This window comes from Dama dama, chromosome 5, assembly GCF_033118175.1.
Source record: "Dama dama isolate Ldn47 chromosome 5, ASM3311817v1, whole genome shotgun sequence".
NCBI classification, from domain to species: Eukaryota; Metazoa; Chordata; class Mammalia; order Artiodactyla; family Cervidae; genus Dama; species Dama dama.
The window spans coordinates 97,706,595-97,723,504 of record NC_083685.1 but is presented as its reverse complement, the minus strand read 5'-3'; the positions used below and the strand labels follow the sequence as shown (position 1 = coordinate 97,723,504).

Sequence of the window (16,910 nt, the reverse complement as noted above, 5' to 3'; positions counted from 1 at the left end):
AGGACCCACATCCCTCTTCTCCCCACACCCTTTCCCAATGAGAAGGCAGGTCTAAGTGGCTAAGACACGGAGTCCCGCAGTCATTCATAGTCGAGTTGGTATCCCAGCGGTGTGGGAGAAGGGAAGCTGGTGGAGAGTGTTAACGGTCTGGCTCAGAACTTGCCAAGGGGGGGAACCTTAGAAAGGATAAGTGATTGGAGATTGATGGCAACCTTTGTCCCGGTTATTTCTCGTTTAGTGCCCCCTCATGAACAGCAGATGTATATCTAGAAGCAATCAACTCCTCGCCGGCGCCGTGGCTTAGCTGGTTAAAGCGCCTGTCTAGTAAACAGGAGATCCTGGGTTCGAATCCCAGCGGTGCCTGGGGCAGTTAACTACAGTATATTATTGCTGCGAAGGGAACAAGTTTCCAGAGTTCCAAGGGGACTCCCCCACCCCCGCCATCTCTACTGCAGCTTACCAAAGATGATTATTCTTATCTAGCCCCTTCGTTGCCATTTGAGTTTCCATCCCTGTGCACTTTTAATGCAAATTTGGAGGCCAACTCTAGCTTTCATGAACCATGGTTTAGCGGCCTCCCTTTGTCCGCCTACAAGGATATGCGAATGTTGACTCAGATTTGGGCCCGTTTTGCATGGTGTCTTGGGCTAGGAAGGAAGAACCGGAAAGCTGCATCTTCCGTTGCCTCCAGGCGCATGCGCACTGACATATCAAGACAGCAGGGCGGTGCTCGCTGGAGACGGGCGTGTTGATAGGCAGCTATAGTTGCGCAGGCCCAGGGCCGCACGCGGCTGTGATGGCCGAGTGGTTAAGGCGTTGGACTCGAAATCCAATGGGGTCTCCCCGCGCAGGTTCGAATCCTGCTCACAGCGTCAGTACTTTTGGGGACAGTTGCTGCCACCTCCGGTGGAGGAAGCAATTAATTTTTCTAGTCCTGTTTCCAGTTTTATTCTGAGCCTCTAGGGGATTCCAGTATCTGCCCGCGAGCGCTCTCTTGCGGGCCTCAGACTCCTGCTTCTACTCCTCCAAAGGTTCTGTCCTGCAAAAACCTGTTAACTGCCAATTTGAATACGTAACTCCAAACTCAGGTGGTTTCTCAGTGCTATTAGCAATCATATCACATTTCCCTATCCATTCACCCTCCGACTCTTCTCAGGAATCCCATCAGCCTCCTTCTGCTTTACTTCCCATGTCACTGTGTTAAAAAGGCATTCGGTAATTAAAACAACATGGTACTGGCACAAAAACCAACAGATAGATCAATGGAATAGGAATAGAAAGCCCAGAAATAAACCCACCCACCTACGTCAATTAATCTACAACAAAGGAGGTAAGAATGAACAGTGGAAAAAAAGTGGTGCTTCAATAAGTGGTTCTGGGAAAACTGGACAGCTACATGTAAAATAATGAAATTAGAACATTCTCTAACACCATCTACAAAAATAAACTCAAACTAGATTAAAGACCTAAATGTAAGAACAGAGACTCCAAGACTCCTAGAGGAAAACATAGGCAGAACACTCTTTGACATAAATTGCAGCAATATCTTTTTGGATTCCTCTCCTAGAGTAATGGAAATAAAAACAAAAACAAACAAATGGGACCTAATTAAAAGCTTTTGCACAGCACAAGAAACCATAGACAAAAAGATAGCCTACAGAACAGGACACATATCTGTAAAGGATGCAACCAACAAGGGACTGATTTCCAAAATATACAAATAGCTCATATGGTTTAGTATTTAGAAAAAATAAAAGCAAAAAATGGGTAGAAGATCTAAACAGGCATTTCTCCAGAGAAGACATACAGATGGCCAAAAGGCACATGAAAAAATGCTCAATATCACAAATTATTATAGACATGCATATCAAAATGATAATGAGGTATCTCCTCACTCTGGTCAGAATGGCCATCAACAAAATGTCGACAAATAATAAATGCTGAAGGCAGTGTGAAGAAAAAGTAACCTTCCTTTCCACTGCTGGTGGAAATGTCAATTGGTACAGCCACTATGGAGAAGAGTATAAAGGTTCCTTTAAAAACTAAAAATAGAGTTACCACATGATCCTACAATCCCTATTCTGGGCATTTATCCAGAAAAAACTATAATTTGAAAATATACATGCTCCTCTATGTTCATAGTAGCACTACTTGTAATAGCCAGGACATGGAAACAACAAAAATGTCTATCAACAGATGAATGGATAATGAAGATGTGTATATATACAATGGGATATTACTCAGCCATCAAAAACAAGGAAATAATGCCACTTGCAGCAACATGGATGGACCTACTTAGTTATCATACTAAGTCAAGTCAGAAAGAGAAAGACAAATAGTAACACCATATGATATCACTTATATATGGAATATAAAATACAATGCAAATGAACATACCTATGAAACAGAAACTCACAGACAGAGAAAACAGACTTGGTTGCCAAGTGGGAGGAGGAGTGGGAAGGGAAGGATTGGAACTTTGGGATTAGTACATGCAAACTATTATATGTAGGATGGATTAACAGCAAGGTCCTACTGTAACAGTACAAAACTACATTCAATATCCTGTGATAAATGATAATGGAAAAGAATATGAAAAAATACATATATGTATAACAGACACTTTGATGTAGAGCAGAAATTAACACAACATTGTAGATTAATTGTACTTCAATAAAATTTTTAAAGAATTCCAGGATTATATTAAGAAACTAAAGATCAAGAATTTTCTGGATTAAGTGAAACTGAAGAGCCATAACAACTAAATGCAGTGTAGAAGGCTGAACTGGGAAAAAGGGGTTATAAAAGATACCACTGAAACATTTGAGGAAATTTAAGTATGGACTGGCATTAAATAATGGTATTATGTTTATTTTAATATCCTGATATTGATAGCTGTACTATTATACCACGAATGTCCTTGTCCTCATAAAACATACTGAGTAACAACAAGCAAAAGGACTTGATATTTTTGATTTATCCCCAAAGGATTCAGAAAACAAATATTTTATACCTATATTATATTTGGAGGGAAATGAAAAAGCAAATGAAACAAATGTAAACAATTAATAGACCTGGGAAGAGCATATACAAGAGTTCCTTGTATTATTCCTTTTTTTTTTTAAATTTAAGTATAGTTGATGTATAATCCTTGTATGATATTTGTATTTTTTCTGAAAGTTTGAAATTATATAAAAATTAAAATTTCCAAAAACAAAAAAGGGGGGAAAAAGTCCTCCAATGGCTTCACATTACATTGAGATGACAAAGTACTTCCAATGGGCTAGAAGGTTCTACATAATCAGCCTCCCACTTTGTGGCTCTGATCTGACCTCCTACAACTTCTGCACTTGCTACCTCCACTCCAGACAACCCCACTCTGCCCCCTGCTGCTCTCTGTTCCTTTGACAAGCCCGGCAGGTTGTCCTAGTCAGCCTGTCCATCTGACTGGAATGCTCTTCCCTCAGGTGGCCCTGTAGCATGTGGCCTCATCCTTTATTTTTGTATCTGAAAAGCAACCTTTTTTTTTTTTTTTTCCGTATTTGGAAAGCAACGTGCTTTTTTTTTTTTTTTTTTGCCTCACCTCTTTATATTTCACCTTCTCAGTGAGTCCTTCCCTGATCTTAGCCTTAAAGTCACAATTCCCAATCTCCACTCCGCTTTCTTGCTACACTTAGCTCTTTAGCTCTTATCACCAACTGACAAATGATAAATTTAGTATAATGTACCTTTGACTGTTTTTCCAAGAACCTGTGCCCCAGAAGCCCAGGGATTATTGCCTGTTTTGTTTGGGGCTCTACAGAGGTCTTCTCTCCTGATTCTTCCCTTGGCCCAGGGGCCTGGGCATCCTACTTCCCCACCCCCAACCCCCAGGTCTCAATCCTCCGGGAACTGCCCCCGTCCCCGCCCCCGCCTTCCCAGGACCCAGGGGGTCCCAGGAAGCCAGCCAGCTCTTTGAAGAACAAAGGGGGAGGAGCTGCGCCTCGGATCCCAGGCCTGGGAAGACGTCACAGCGGGGGAGGGGAAGCGCCACACTAGGCCAGCTGTGCTGTCTCCGTTCCTTCCCCGCCTCCGCCTCCCTAGGGCCCCAGCGCGTGTGGGACACGAGCTCCGCTCCCCCAAGCCCAGATGCTACCCGGTGTTAAGCCGGCGCCCAGGAAGAGGCTGGAAGCCCAGACACTCATACACACCATGTTCATACATAGACACAACCACAAAAGGACATGCACACAGGACTGCACTGACATGGAGGTGTGTCATCCAGAGACCCCATCCCATCCCCTTAGACCCTGGAAATGCCCTTGGGAATGCCCTCCAGGAGGAACGGCTGGAGAACAATCACCCAACCAGGCCAACTGGTCTCACAACCAGCCTGAAGTATATATGACTGTTTGGGGCAGGGGTGAGAGCTTTTTAAGAAAATAATGTTAAACTAGGTACAAAAAGTAATATTTACAGTGAAACAAAGACCAGAAAAAATAACTTACTGGTATTAACTAATTGCCTGCCTACACCTCTAATACTCTCAACAGACTGGCTACTGACTTTGTATATTTCAAATCTCATTTTTCCTCCACCACCCATGTACTTATAGTTAACAAGAGCCCCTGGATCATTCATGTCACCTGTGCCCTCTGGCTTTGCACTTGCAAGGCAGGAAGCCTAGTGAGTGGGCACAGGTGACAGGAGTTTCCTTGGAAGCCATTCCCACACCAAGATCGCTGGGCTAACTTTGTGTGGAAGTGACTGGGAACCACAGTAACAGAATTAGCAATTTACATATCCCCAAATGCCCACAGCCACTTCAACACGTGGGGACTGCGTGACAGAGGGGAAGTTGGAGTGAAAACACAGTTTTTACCATTTGCAGTTAAAATATCTATTTTGGCAAATTTTATAGAAGCATATGATCATGTGAACCTGTTGCTAGGACCCTCAGAGAGGTGTGTTTAAGTGATGGGTCCTAAAAGTGTACATTTCATTGGCTTCATGGTGAATTCACCTTTGAAATTGTAATTTTTGATGGCACATCCCAAATGGACTTGCAACCTGCCTAGAAATCCTATTCTATCCTAGAAGGCTTGCTTTCCTATTCTCCAAAATGAACATTTCATACCTTCTTTCTCCTCAAAGGAGCTGCAACACTCTCCCCTCCAGCAATGAGCTTGCTTGATTCATTCTTTTTTTAAAAAAATTTGTTTATTTGACTGTACCAGGTCTTAGTTGTGGCAGGAGCGATCTTTAGTTGTGGCTTGTGGGATCTAGTTCCCTGACTACAGATTGAACCCAGGTTGCCTGCACTGGGAACGAGGAATCTTAGCCACTGGACCACCAGGGAAGTCCCAGTTTATTCTTTTCTTAAAAAAGAAAAAAATTATTGAAATATAGTAAAAAAATTCATTGAATTTGCCTGTCATCCTTTTGCACAGGGGCCATGCTAATTTATCTATATCATTCCAATTTTAGTATATGTGCTGCCGAAGCATGCACTTCTTGTTAAACAGTGTAAAAGACACATCTACTGATTGAGAAGGGTTCATTTCAAATGCCCCATCTCATCTCTGCAGGTTTCTCCTAATATCCGAGGCACTTTACCATTCTAATATTTTCAGGGGCCTTGGGATCTGCATAGTTTGATGTTTGTAGGCCTGATAAATCCTTTCCAAAGATTCAGAAAGGCTTTCGTTTGTTTTGCTGAATTTCTTGAATTTTGTTCAGACTCTTTTCTTTGGTTCCCCTTTGCAAGGCCCTGTCCAGATGCACTAATAAGTGGTGCTCTCATAAGGCCCTTCTCCTCTCACTGGGGTTCCAGTTTGGTTCAGGGGTCAAGTGTGCTTCAGGTATAGCGGATCCTCCCTATAAAGGAGGCTTCCCATCTTTCCAACTAAACAAGTCTGAGAAGGCTGGCCAGCTGGTCATTTGCAGGCCCACTATGAGATAACCTAAGAGAAATCATCCTGCCCCAGGGGTGGCTTCTGGCCCAAACTGGGTGCCCTGTTGGGTCTTATATTACCAGACCAAGCCCCTGTACCCCAGAAACTAACACGTGCCTGCGTGCGTGCTAGGTCACTTCAGTTGTGTCTGACTCTGTGTGATCTTATGGACTGCAGCCTGCCAGGCTCCTCTGTCCATTGGATTCTCCAGGCAAGAATACTGGAGTGGGTTGCAGACACAGGATTTCCTAATTGATCCCTATGAGGAGGGGAAGTCCTGAGCCCCAGTCAGGAATTGGGGCTAGGTAGGAACAGAAGGGGAGAAGGCAATGGCACCCCACTCCAGTATTCTTGCCTAGAAAATCCCATGGATGGAGGAGCCTTGTGGGCTGCAATCCATGGGGTTGCTAAGAGTCGGACACGACTGAGCGACTTCACTTTCACTTTTCATTTCATGCATTGGATAAGGAAATGGCAACCCACTCTAGTGTTCTTGCCTAGAGAATCCCAGGGATGGGGGAGCTTGGTGGGCTGCCGTCTATGGGGTTGCACAGAGTCGGACACAAGTGAAGTGATTTAGCAGTAGCAGGAACAGAAGGTGGTAAAATGAGTGGATTTTTTGGCATAACACAAGGAGTGGCTAAGACAGCTTGCTTGGCTTTAGGAGATAAGGTTTGAAGTAACATATTCTCACTCTCATTCCCTTCCTTATTTTCCCTGATGTAACAGCACAAATGCTTACACATAAAGGATTTTCTCATTCTTCCCTACTTCTTCCCAGAACAGCCACCATAAAACCATAAATAGCAATTGATCATTTCTAACTATCCAAAGCATGCCTTGATGCTTTGGCATCAACCAACTGGGCTGAATTCTGGGATGGGGCTTTTGCTGATTTTAGGAACCCCGTGGAATTTTTCTCTTCTCTCTGGGAATGTTCTACAGATTTCCCCCCCCCCCCCCGCCCCTGTTGTTACTTTCTTCCATTTGACATCAGTAAAAAGCTTTAAATATCCCAAAATTAATTTGGTTGTAAATGGAGAAACAGTACCAAACGAAATGTAAAACTCAAAGGACAACAGAAAATCCTAAACAGACCCTCAAGTTTGGTCTTGGGGTTTTACATACACCAATGACACAGGAGACTGCAGATGACGTAATTAACACAGCAAGGGTAGCAGTACTTGGTGCAGGGGCCCAAGGTAACTGTGCCTAAAGCCCTTTTAGAGACCCTAACAGGTACTGTGGCCATGAAGTGCTTCAGTAAAATAGATTCTTCACACTCATGAGTTCTCAGTTCTCGACTGTAATCAGATCATTTATCCAAAATGTACATCAGAGGACTTTCTTTAGGGATAGTTGAAACATTCCCCATTTTATTTATTTTTATGTTTTTAAAATTGTTGATTTTATTCATTTGGCTGCAACTATAAACTGTGGAAAATTCTGAAAGAGATGGGAAAGCAGACCACCTGACCTGCCTCTTGAGAAACCTGTATGCAGGTCAGGAAGCAACAGTTAGAACTGGACATGGAACAACAGACTGGTTCCAAATAGGAAAAGGAGTACGTCAAGGCTGCATATTGTCACCCTGCTTATTTAACTTATATGCAGAGTACATTATGAGAAATGCTGGGCTGGAAGAAGCACAAGCTGGAATCAAGATTGCAGGGAGAAATATCAATAACCTCAGATATGCATATGACACCACCCTTATGGCAGAAAGTGAAGAAGAGCTAAAGAGCCTCTTGATGAAAGTGAAAGAGGAGAGTGAAAAAGTTGGCTTAAAGCTCAACATTCAGAAAACTAAGATCATGGCATCTGGTCCCATCACTTCATGGCAAATAGATGGAGAAACAGTAGAAACAGTGGCAGACTTTATTTTTCTGGGCTCCAAAATCACTGTAGATGGTGACTGCAGCCATGAAATTAAAAGATGCTTACTCTTTGGAAGGAAAGTTATGACCAACCTAGATAGCATATTAAAAAGCAGAAATATTACTTTGTCAACAAAGGTCCATCTAGTCAAGGTTAAGGTTTTTCCAGTGGTCATGTATGGATGTGAGAGTTGGACTATAAAGAAAGCTGAGCACAGAAGAACTGATGCTTTTGAATGTGGTGTTGGAGAAGACTCTTGAGAATCCCTTGGACTTCAAGGAGATCCAACCAGTCCATCCTAAAGGAGATCAGTCCTGGGTGTTCATTGGAAGGACTGATGCTGAAGCTGAAACTCCAATACTTTGGCCACCTGATGCAAAGAGCTGAGTCATTTGAAAAGACCCTGATGCTAAGAAAGATTGAGGGCAGGAGGAAAAGGGGATGACAGAGGATGAGATGGTTGGATGGCATCACCAACTCAATGGAAATGAGTTTGAGTAAACTCCAGGAGTTGGTGATGGACAGGGAGGCCTGGTGTGCTGCGGTTCATGGGGTCGCAAAGAATCGGACATGACTGAGTGACTGAATTGAACTGAAGACTCATTGTAGCATACAGGCTTCAGTAGTTGTGGTGCACCAGTGGGCTTAGTTGCTCCAAGGCATGTAGGATCCTAGCTCCCTGCTGCTGCTGCTAAGTCGCCCTGACCAGGGATCAAACCAGTGTCCCCTGAATTGCAAGGCAGATTCTTAACCACTGGACTACCCAGAAGTCCCTTCTCCCATTTTAAAATACAGAAGTACAAGACAAAAAAAAAACCCCACAAATGGCACACAAAAATGCTAGCATCCAAAGAAACTAAGGAATCAGTTCACAAACCAGGTAAAAGTTGCAACAACGCTTGCCTCTCTCTAACAAGGTACTTACTAAAATACAAAACAAATTGGCGTATTCCAGAGAAAAAGTCCCAAAGAAAGAGGAAATAAGGTTTCTGGCTGTAGACACCAGAATGACTTACCCAACAGTATGGAGCCTGCTAGCTCTCAACTGTCCATTCCGCTGTCAAGTGCTGGGGCACTCCATACTGTCCCAGGGAATTCTGAAGGGTAGATCCTCTGGACAGTCGGTCCTGGCAGCTTACTGGAGGATTCCCCAACCAAGCCCAGGTGGTCATGATCAGCAAGGTTCTTGACTGGCTTACCAAGTCGAAGCTCCCACTGCTTGTAGCTACGAGCCAATAAAATGAGAGACAGTTAAAAAAAAAAAAAAAAAAAAAAAAGAGAGAGACAGTTGTTAGGGGGAGAGGAATAACTACTTTGCTTGGAGAGCCAGCAGACCAAGGAGATGGTGGACTCCTGTTTCAAAGAACCATCTGGCCTGAGTTAGAATTCAGGCTTCTTGTATACCAAAAAGGGGAAGAAATAAAGTTAAACATGTATTGGTTTTGGTCAAGACTGTGTTAATTTCTTCCTGCAGGTGCTGACAGGCAGTCCAGGTCAGGATGTTTCCTGGGAGCTAAACAAAGGTATTTTAACTTAATGCTCATTACCTGGGAGGCAGGACTCCCAAAGATGGGCCATTATGTGTAACTTAAGCTTAGGCAACATCCCTTTGGTGATTAAGTTGTCATAGAACACAAAATTTTCCCTATTATATGATCACCAGAGTAAACTAGCCCTGCACTCTCAAGTCATTGCCAGGACGGGGCTGCCCCTCCCCCACCCTCATAGCCATCTTATATTACTTTCTGTTTTCTTAGTCATTTTCTGTTTCCCCTCCCCCCACCATAATGTAAGTAACAGGAGAGTTCAGATCCAAGGTACCCTCAATGCCTAATAACACTTGGTGCACAAGAGGCACGCCAGAAATAGCAGCTTTGTGATTGAGTACAGGGGCTGCTCACATAGACATACAAATGCCCAGACTGTTGTAGAGTTTTCTTCTAGGGGCCACTGTCATGGCTTAGAATTGAGAAGAGAGCATTCCCAGTCGCTCACACAATCCAGCGATGGAAAAGGAAGACTTCGAGCCTAGCCCAGATGAAGTTGAAAGAGACTGGAGTCAGGATCCAGAGACAGACACGGACTGCGGGCGAGTTCCTGAGAGAGGGACCAACACAGACAAGATGCAGACCCAGATTCAGTGGCCCAGAGACGCGGGCCCGCAGCAGCCTGAGCCCGTGTCGGGAGGAGGGGCGCGGAGGGAAGTCGAGGGCGGGGGAAGCCGGAGGAAAGCCAGCGCCGGAGCCCGAGGGACCCGGCCCCCTGCCCTCACTCACAAGTGGCCGCGGCAGTCGGCGGGAGCCCGGCCACCTGCTGACCCGACGCGTGCGGGATCAAAGCGGCCGGGAAGAGGCGGGCGGGGAGTGGCAGGAACCTGGAGGTGTGAGCGAGCTTCCCAGGGGATGGCCGGAGCGTGGGAGCGCAGAGGGCCGAGCGGCCACGGAGTCCTGGAGGGACCATCCCAGAGACCAGGGAGACCCGGAGCCAGACATGCAGAGACCACGCAAGACCCAGAGAGACCCAGCGCAGAAGTCAGGAGACCTGGAAAGAATGTGAAAAAGACGGAGACAGAGACGCTGAAAGACGGCGGGACAAAAAAATGCCGTGACCGTGGACTTAGAAATAAGAAACCGGGTTCCAGAGGATAGAAAATAAGAGAAAGGGCGAGGAAGAGGAAAGGAAAGAAAAGCCAGGGTTTTAGAACTTGAGGGCAGGGACGACCTCACGCCTCCCCCGCGGAGGGCTGAAAGGACCCCCGGGGCAGGGATCCCATCGCGCGGTCCTTTCTCAGGTTCACGCCTGCGGAGGTGCGGGCGGGGAAGTGGGAGGTAGAAGGAGCGGTGTGGACAGCCGGATCCCAGGCTGGGAGGATGGGAGTGTGAGGACGTTCGGAATCAGGCTCTCGACCCAAAGTCTCATACTTTCACACAAAGTTTAAAAGTTAAATATTAATATTTGGTAGAAATCTTAAACAAGAAATACAGACATCTTTGGGGGAAAGGAAAAAAAAAAAACAAAAAACAAAAACACGGATGCATTGGCCGGGAATCGAACCCGGGCCTCCCGCGTGGCAGGCGAGAATTCTACCACTGAACCACCAATGCAGGCATACACTAGGACCTGGTGGATCTGTCTCATCCTGTAAAGCATCGTGGCGACTATCTTCAACTGACTTTCTAGCCAGGGGCAGGGCAGAGGAACAGTCCCAATAGTAGACGTGGGTGGAGCCCCGAGTCATCCTTCCTTCCGCCTGGATCCGGTCACCCGGCCATAAAGTCGCCCCATATGGCCAGGGGCGGCCCCACACCCGGGTGCGAACTGCCCGGGGCCCCGAGCCTCGCGTGCAGGTGACAAAAACTCAGCCCGAGCCCAGGTTCCCAAGGAGGGGGGCAGCGGGGGCTTCTGAGGCCATACATCTGCGCTCCCATTTGGCTCAGGTAGCGGGAGGTGGCATGTGCTGGGCTTCCTGACTGCAAATGGGAGCGCCCTCCCCAAGGTCTGCGCTCCTCTAGCTCGGACTTTGCCAAGGCAGGCTCCGTGAAAAAACCAAGTTGTGGAAGGGAGCTGGGAGGGCTCGGAGGAGCCCCATCCGTCTCTGACTGCGAAGCTGTCTTCTGACTCAGTCTGCAACCCTGTTTTGTGTCCCTCCCTGGCGTTCTTGCCGACCCGTTAAATCTCTGATTTTATCTTCTCAGGCACTTTGTCCTGAAGTCTCCAAGTCTCAGGCATCATTCCGCAGAGTGTCATGCTCTTGGTTTGAGGTGGGTGTTGATCCCTTTTTTTGTTCCATTTTTTTATATTTTAAAGAAAACTGCCCGCTCTTTGCTCCACTATAATCACGAGAGGTTCGGAGGAGTGAAGAACCCCAGAGCACACTTGTGTCAGGTGATGACCTGGCAGCCCTGGGCCTGAATCTTCTCTGATTAGTTTTTAATCAAATCCTTCTAACTGGAAAGACCTTTCCACCGGTGCTTCAAAGCCTCCCTACCTCTTCCATGAGGCTTCCCCCTGCCCCAGTCTAGCCATCCCTCATGATGACCCTTTCCCTGGGCACCTACTTCACCGTCCTTCTAAAATAGCTACTTGACAACAATCCTCTTCCACTGGAACTTGCAGGGATAAACCAGGCCTCCAGCCTATATCTCAGCATGAAGGGTCCCAGCCTAGACCAGTGCCCAGTGGTCACAATGAATGCATAGATGTTGGGGGAACTGAACATGACTGACTTAGATCGCACAGAGCTTCTTCCACCTCCAGACAAAGTCCCTGGTGAATTAGATCCAGCCAGCACACTCAGGTGACTCACTATCCCAAGTAGGAGGTGACTTTGGGGGGAAAGGTGTATAGGATCCAGCTCAGGGGCTGAGGGGTGCTAACTTTTTATTTCAGTGTTAGTGGGGGTACAGTGAGCTCCCAAGAAAGCTGAAATAATGAATGGGTGCGGGGTGGGGGAACTCTGAACTCCCTTCCTGAGTTCTGTCCCCAAATTACTCCAACTCCCTCTTCCTCTAATAACTTCCCTTCAGCTAGGTTCCCGCCTCATTATACAGCCTTATGGTCCTTAAACCAGCCGGTGCCGCCCCGGCCCCTCATTTCCCACACTCCCAGGCCATTTCCACCTTTCCTCCTCCCCCTTGTGCCCCTCCCCTTTCCGGGAGCCTCGTGCCCGGGGTCGAGTCCTGTGGGATCCTGAAGGGGCGGGCCCGGGTCCTAACCTCCCCCCTACTCGGGGCCTGCGAGATATAAGACTCAAGGAGAGCGGAGACTCGGTCCACACTAGGGTCCGGAGGAGCGATGGTCACCCGGGATCGAGCCGAGAATAGGGACGGCCCCAAGGTGAGAGGAGGGCGGGGAGGGAGCAGAGGTCCCTGGACTGAGGAGAGGACAGGGTCCCTGAGGGTCTGGGAAGAGGCTGGAGACGCGGGGCTGGAAGGGTGGACCCGAGGAGCCAGGGGCTGGGGAGGAAGCGGCAAACTGTGGAGAAGGGGTCAGCGTCAGAGCTGTAACTGGGTGGGCGGCAGAGGCAGAGGTCTGGGTGTGGGTGATGTCAGTTGACACCTTGTGCCTTCGAGGGCTTGGGGTGGGCGGCGGCAGAATTTGAGTAAAATAAGCAGGAGGAGCACAGAGTTAAGGGAGGAGGGTTAAACAAAAACCGGAGAGGATGGGCACTCGCTCCACGCGGGCTGTGAGAGGGCGCTGGCCCAATGCAGCCTTGTAAGAGAAGGTTCCAGAGGCCCGAGCCCGGGTGGAAGACTTCAGAACCAGTGGAAAAGGGTGACCGCACAGACGGGTTAGAGGGAGAGGAGGAGGCGCGGGTGCGCTGGGTGTCTCCCTTTCTACACTCAGGGCCGCCAGCTCAGCCCGGCACCTTGCGGCCCACGCGTCTGGGCGCAAAGAGGGCCCCCAAAGTTCTCCACTGAGACAGAGAAAGACTGCACGAGACGGAGACGTAGAGAGAAAGGAGGAGGAGGAAGAAAGACACAGAGAGGGGAGGAGGGAGGACAAGAGTGAGAGAGGAGAAAGCAGAAGACCCGGGAGAGAGAGGAGGCGAGCTACAGAAATTCACTCCAGGGGCGTTGGGAGGGGGATTGGAGAGGGGCGAATGGGCCTGGTCCTAGGCTCTCTGGGGTCTTGGGGAAGGGGTGGAGGCCGGCCTATCCCAGCGGCGGGATCCCGACGCCCCCGCGGCCGCGCTGAGTCTCGGTCGGGTCGGCCCCGCTCTCCCTTTCCTGCTGGTCGCAGATGCTGAAGCCGCTCGTGGAGAAGCGGCGCCGGGACCGCATCAACCGCAGCCTGGAAGAACTGCGGCTGCTGCTGCTGGAGCGGACCCGGGACCAGGTCAGTTCTTCTGCCATCACCCGGCCCCTAGACATTCCGTCCTCGCGTCCCAGGGCTTCCCACTTTGGTAGGGACATATGCTGCTTTGGAGACCCTGACCCCAAGGGACCTTGGAATTCCAGCCCAGCCCCCTTTCCCGCTCTCAGAACGCGATCTTCATCGCTATCCCTCGGGTCTGCAAGTTTCAACACCCGGCTCTAAATTTCACTCGCAGGGTCAGTCAGTTTCAATCTTTGGGTCTGTAAATTCTCCTTCCTCTCCCCCACCTCCGACCCCTCCCCAAGATAGGTAGCGGGGTGGTTAATTTCACTCCCTAGGTTTGCTGTTCAAATCCCCTCCCTCGCACTGTGGGTTGGTTTCATCCCCTCGGTTTGGACAGTTTCGTCTCAGGGTGGGCCAGGACCGTTCTTGGTCATCTCCACTCGGTGTTCCGTAGCGCACTCTACGGTCCGCGCGCAAACGCGATCCGGGGGCACCCCCAGCTCCCGCATCCCCCTCCCTTCTTCCCCCTGCCACTTTCCCCCTCTCTCCCCACCCCTTTCTGTCTCTGCGCCCTCCCCTCCCATCTGTAGAACCTCCGGAACCCGAAGCTGGAGAAAGCAGAGATACTGGAGTTCGCCGTGGGCTACTTGAGGGAGCGAAGCCGGGTGGAGCCCCCGGGTACAGCGCGGGGGTGGGGCAGCGGAGGGAGGGAGTGGGGGTTTTCACTGGGGCCCGGGTCTGGGTAGACGGGGAGGACCCCGCGGAGGACGGTGGGCTTGGGGAGTGGCAGGCTCTGCTCCGAGGCGAGGTTAATAATAACACCCGCGCGTGTCTGTCTCTGTCTCTCCCTCTTCTTCTCCCTCTGTCTGTCCATCTGGCTTCCTGTCTCTGTCTCTGCGCCTGTCCGGCTTCGGTATCTCTGCGCCCCGCCCCTTCCCTCTCCCCCGATGGGACCCCCTGCCCGGCCCGCCGGTCCTCCCGCCGGCCGCACCTTCAGGGGTTCCCCGATCCCCAGCCCAGGACGCCGAGGCGCTCGCCAGCTGCTACTTGTCGGGATTCCGCGAGTGCCTGCTCCGCTTGGCGGCCTTCGCGCAAGACGCCAGCCCGGCCGCGCGCGCCCAGCTCTTCTCCGCGCTGCACGGTTACCTGCGCCCCAAGCCGCCCCGGCCGGAACCGGGAGAGCCCAGGCCCCCCGCGCCGCGCCTACCGCTGGACCCCGCCGCCCCAGCGCCCGGCCCCGCGCTCCACCAGCGCCCCCCAGTTCACAAGGGCCCCCCCAGCCCGCGCTGCGCGCGGTCCCCGTCCCCCTGCTCCCCTCGAGCCGGTGATTCCGGCGCGCCGGCCCCCCTCACCGGACTGCTGCCGCCGCCGCCGCCTCACAGACAAGACGGGGCGCCCAAGGCCCCGCCGCCCCCGCCGCCCGCTTTCTGGAGACCTTGGCCCTGAGCTTTGAGGGGTGGGGTGGGGGCGGGGGCTGGGGGGAGGGGTAGAGACTCCAGCCCGAGGGCAGCTGAGGGACCCGGGCGTCCGGGTGAGGTGTTGGGGAGGGTGGCGGGGCGCGCGGGCGCCGCGCGCGGGTGAGATGTGGTTTATATTAGAGTATCTATATAAATATATATTTCCCTGGTTCCTGTCCCTTCTCGCTGCCCCCCACCCCCACCCCCGGCGTCTAGGATTGTACCCTCTGCCCCCAGCCCAGCCCCAGTCCCTTCCCGAGTCCCTAGTGCATGGAATAAAGTGGTTATCAAATCCCCGTGTGTCCCCGAGCCAAGGGGCCTGCCTTTATCTCGGCGTCCACGCCCACTTTCCCTCCCCTTCTGTTTCCCGCCCCCAGTCCTGCTCTCCTCGGCCCGAGCCCCGGGGCAGACAGGTAAGTAAAAAAAGAGAGCAGAGCGTAGGCTGAGGTGGGAACTGAAACCAGCTGGAAAACACTGAAATAGGGTAGGGGGAGAAGGGTGGGAGCCTTTTAAGAAAAAGCCGGATAAAGAGGAAAAGAAAAAAATAATAATAAAATAAAACCGACTCTGGTGGGATTCGAACCCACAACCTTTGAATCGCTCTTTCGTCACTAGAAGTCCAATGCGCTATCCATTGCGCCACAGAGCCACCTGGCGGGCGGCAGCGTCCGACAGCTTACGGGTACTAGAATGGGAAAAGGGCGGGGGGAGGGGGAGGGTTGTGAGGGAATTGGGTGGGGCGTGACAGGAGCGCGCGGTTTGGACCTCAGAGGACTCCTTGGGAGAGGTAGCGTGCGCAAAGCGTGTGAGCGAAGTGGGAGTGAGGGCGCACAAGCGTGGAGGAAACAGCGCAACGAGTGTGGAGCGAGCCAGCGAGCGAGTGTGGAGCTCCAGCTGCAGGTTTGGGGAATGCTTCTAGTTCAGGCGCACCCCACTCCCGGATGTGGCCCCACCCGTAAGAATAAACTGGTTTTGTTGTTAATTTTTGTGTACCTTTGTTTCTTCTGGTCTGTCTGCGTTGTCACCTTCTGTTCTGCTGTCCGAAGGAATCTCCATAATTCTAAGAAAAGCAGCCAATTTAGCACAATCATTCGTAGTACCACCGCCTCTCTTCTAGTCTCTTAGGAGGACTGTGAGGACGGCTGTCCCCCACGCAGGTAGCGTGGCCGAGCGGTCTAAGGCGCTGGATTTAGGCTCCAGTCTCTTCGGAGGCGTGGGTTCGAATCCCACCGCTGCCAGACCAGAGGGTTTTTTGTTTTTTTTTTGTTTTTTCTCTCAAGTCTAAGCACCATTCAGGAAATTCCTTCTAGAATATAATTTAGTTTTATGAAAACTCTTGGTACCGGTCTCACCAACTTGTATTCCAGACAGAACTTAAGTCTGCATCCCAGCCCCAGATTAATACAAAATGGAAACTTCTAAAAAAAAATCTCGGATCTCCATTATCGATCTCCGCTTTGACATGTCATAAGATAATATTCAAAACTAGTGCAATTTGCTATATATTGAAGTGACTCTGCAAATTCTCCTAACGGCGTGGTAGAAGCTCGAATTATCTAGTCTGGAAATCTCAAAAGGTAAGATCCAACTTAATTTTCTTTCAGATCCTTTCAGAACATAAGAGAATATCATACACAAAACTCATGAATAATACTGGTATTAACACTGGTATGGAGTGAAAACAAAACATAAAGGTTCCACCGAGATTTGAACTCGGATCGCTGGATTCAGAGTCCAGAGTGCTAACCATTACACCATGGAACCGACGACGCTCCAACGTTTTTCAGAGACTATGTATATTTTATCAAACTTCCTAGTCTGC

The 16,910-nt window shown here is 49.8% G+C and overlaps 1 protein-coding gene and 7 non-coding genes across 9 annotated transcripts; 4 read left to right on the top strand and 4 right to left on the bottom strand.

The window, feature by feature from the left end:
* The first annotated feature begins 289 nt into the window (after positions 1–289).
* TRNAT-AGU (transfer RNA threonine (anticodon AGU)) lies at positions 290–363 on the top strand. The gene has a single exon. It is a non-coding gene; the product is annotated as a tRNA-Thr (tRNA).
* A 427-nt stretch (positions 364–790) lies between these two features.
* TRNAS-CGA (transfer RNA serine (anticodon CGA)) lies at positions 791–872 on the top strand. Its single transcript has one exon. It is a non-coding gene; the product is annotated as a tRNA-Ser (tRNA).
* Positions 873–5,381: 4,509 nt separating this feature from the next.
* Positions 5,382–5,490, bottom strand: LOC133058110 (U6 spliceosomal RNA). Its single transcript, XR_009693231.1, has one exon. It is a non-coding gene; the product is annotated as a U6 spliceosomal RNA (small nuclear RNA).
* Positions 5,491–10,844: 5,354 nt separating this feature from the next.
* Positions 10,845–10,915, bottom strand: TRNAG-GCC (transfer RNA glycine (anticodon GCC)). Its single transcript has one exon. It is a non-coding gene; the product is annotated as a tRNA-Gly (tRNA).
* A 1,627-nt stretch (positions 10,916–12,542) lies between these two features.
* On the top strand, positions 12,543–15,077 carry HES7 (hes family bHLH transcription factor 7). 2 transcript variants are annotated; one of them, XM_061141062.1, is made up of 4 exons: positions 12,543–12,647; positions 13,554–13,649; positions 14,222–14,309; positions 14,629–15,077. In XM_061141062.1, the coding sequence occupies exons 1-4, from the start codon at positions 12,606–12,608 to the stop codon at positions 15,075–15,077; spliced, it is 675 nt and encodes a 224-aa protein (XP_060997045.1). In that variant the 5' UTR covers positions 12,543–12,605. The 2 variants fall into 2 exon arrangements, with proteins under 2 accessions (XP_060997045.1, XP_060997047.1); XM_061141064.1 differs by having other exon boundaries at positions 14,614–15,077.
* A 573-nt stretch (positions 15,078–15,650) lies between these two features.
* On the bottom strand, positions 15,651–15,737 carry TRNAR-UCU (transfer RNA arginine (anticodon UCU)). Its single transcript is given in 2 exon segments — positions 15,651–15,686; positions 15,701–15,737. It is a non-coding gene; the product is annotated as a tRNA-Arg (tRNA).
* Positions 15,738–16,244: 507 nt separating this feature from the next.
* TRNAL-UAG (transfer RNA leucine (anticodon UAG)) lies at positions 16,245–16,326 on the top strand. Its single transcript has one exon. It is a non-coding gene; the product is annotated as a tRNA-Leu (tRNA).
* Positions 16,327–16,780: 454 nt separating this feature from the next.
* Positions 16,781–16,852, bottom strand: TRNAQ-CUG (transfer RNA glutamine (anticodon CUG)). The gene has a single exon. It is a non-coding gene; the product is annotated as a tRNA-Gln (tRNA).
* Between the last annotated feature and the right edge of the window lie 58 nt (positions 16,853–16,910).

Excerpts from the sequence above, each read along its gene's own strand:
- HES7 (XM_061141064.1), top strand. The coding sequence starts at position 12,606 with ATGGTCACCCGGGATCGAGCCGAGAATAGGGACGGCCCCAAG. Across the intron at positions 12,648-13,553 it reads AGAATAGGGACGGCCCCAAG|ATGCTGAAGCCGCTCGTGGA; the intron begins GTGAGAGGAGGG and ends TGCTGGTCGCAG. Across the intron at positions 14,310-14,613 it reads AAGCCGGGTGGAGCCCCCGG|CGGCCGCACCTTCAGGGGTT; the intron begins GTACAGCGCGGG and ends CGGTCCTCCCGC.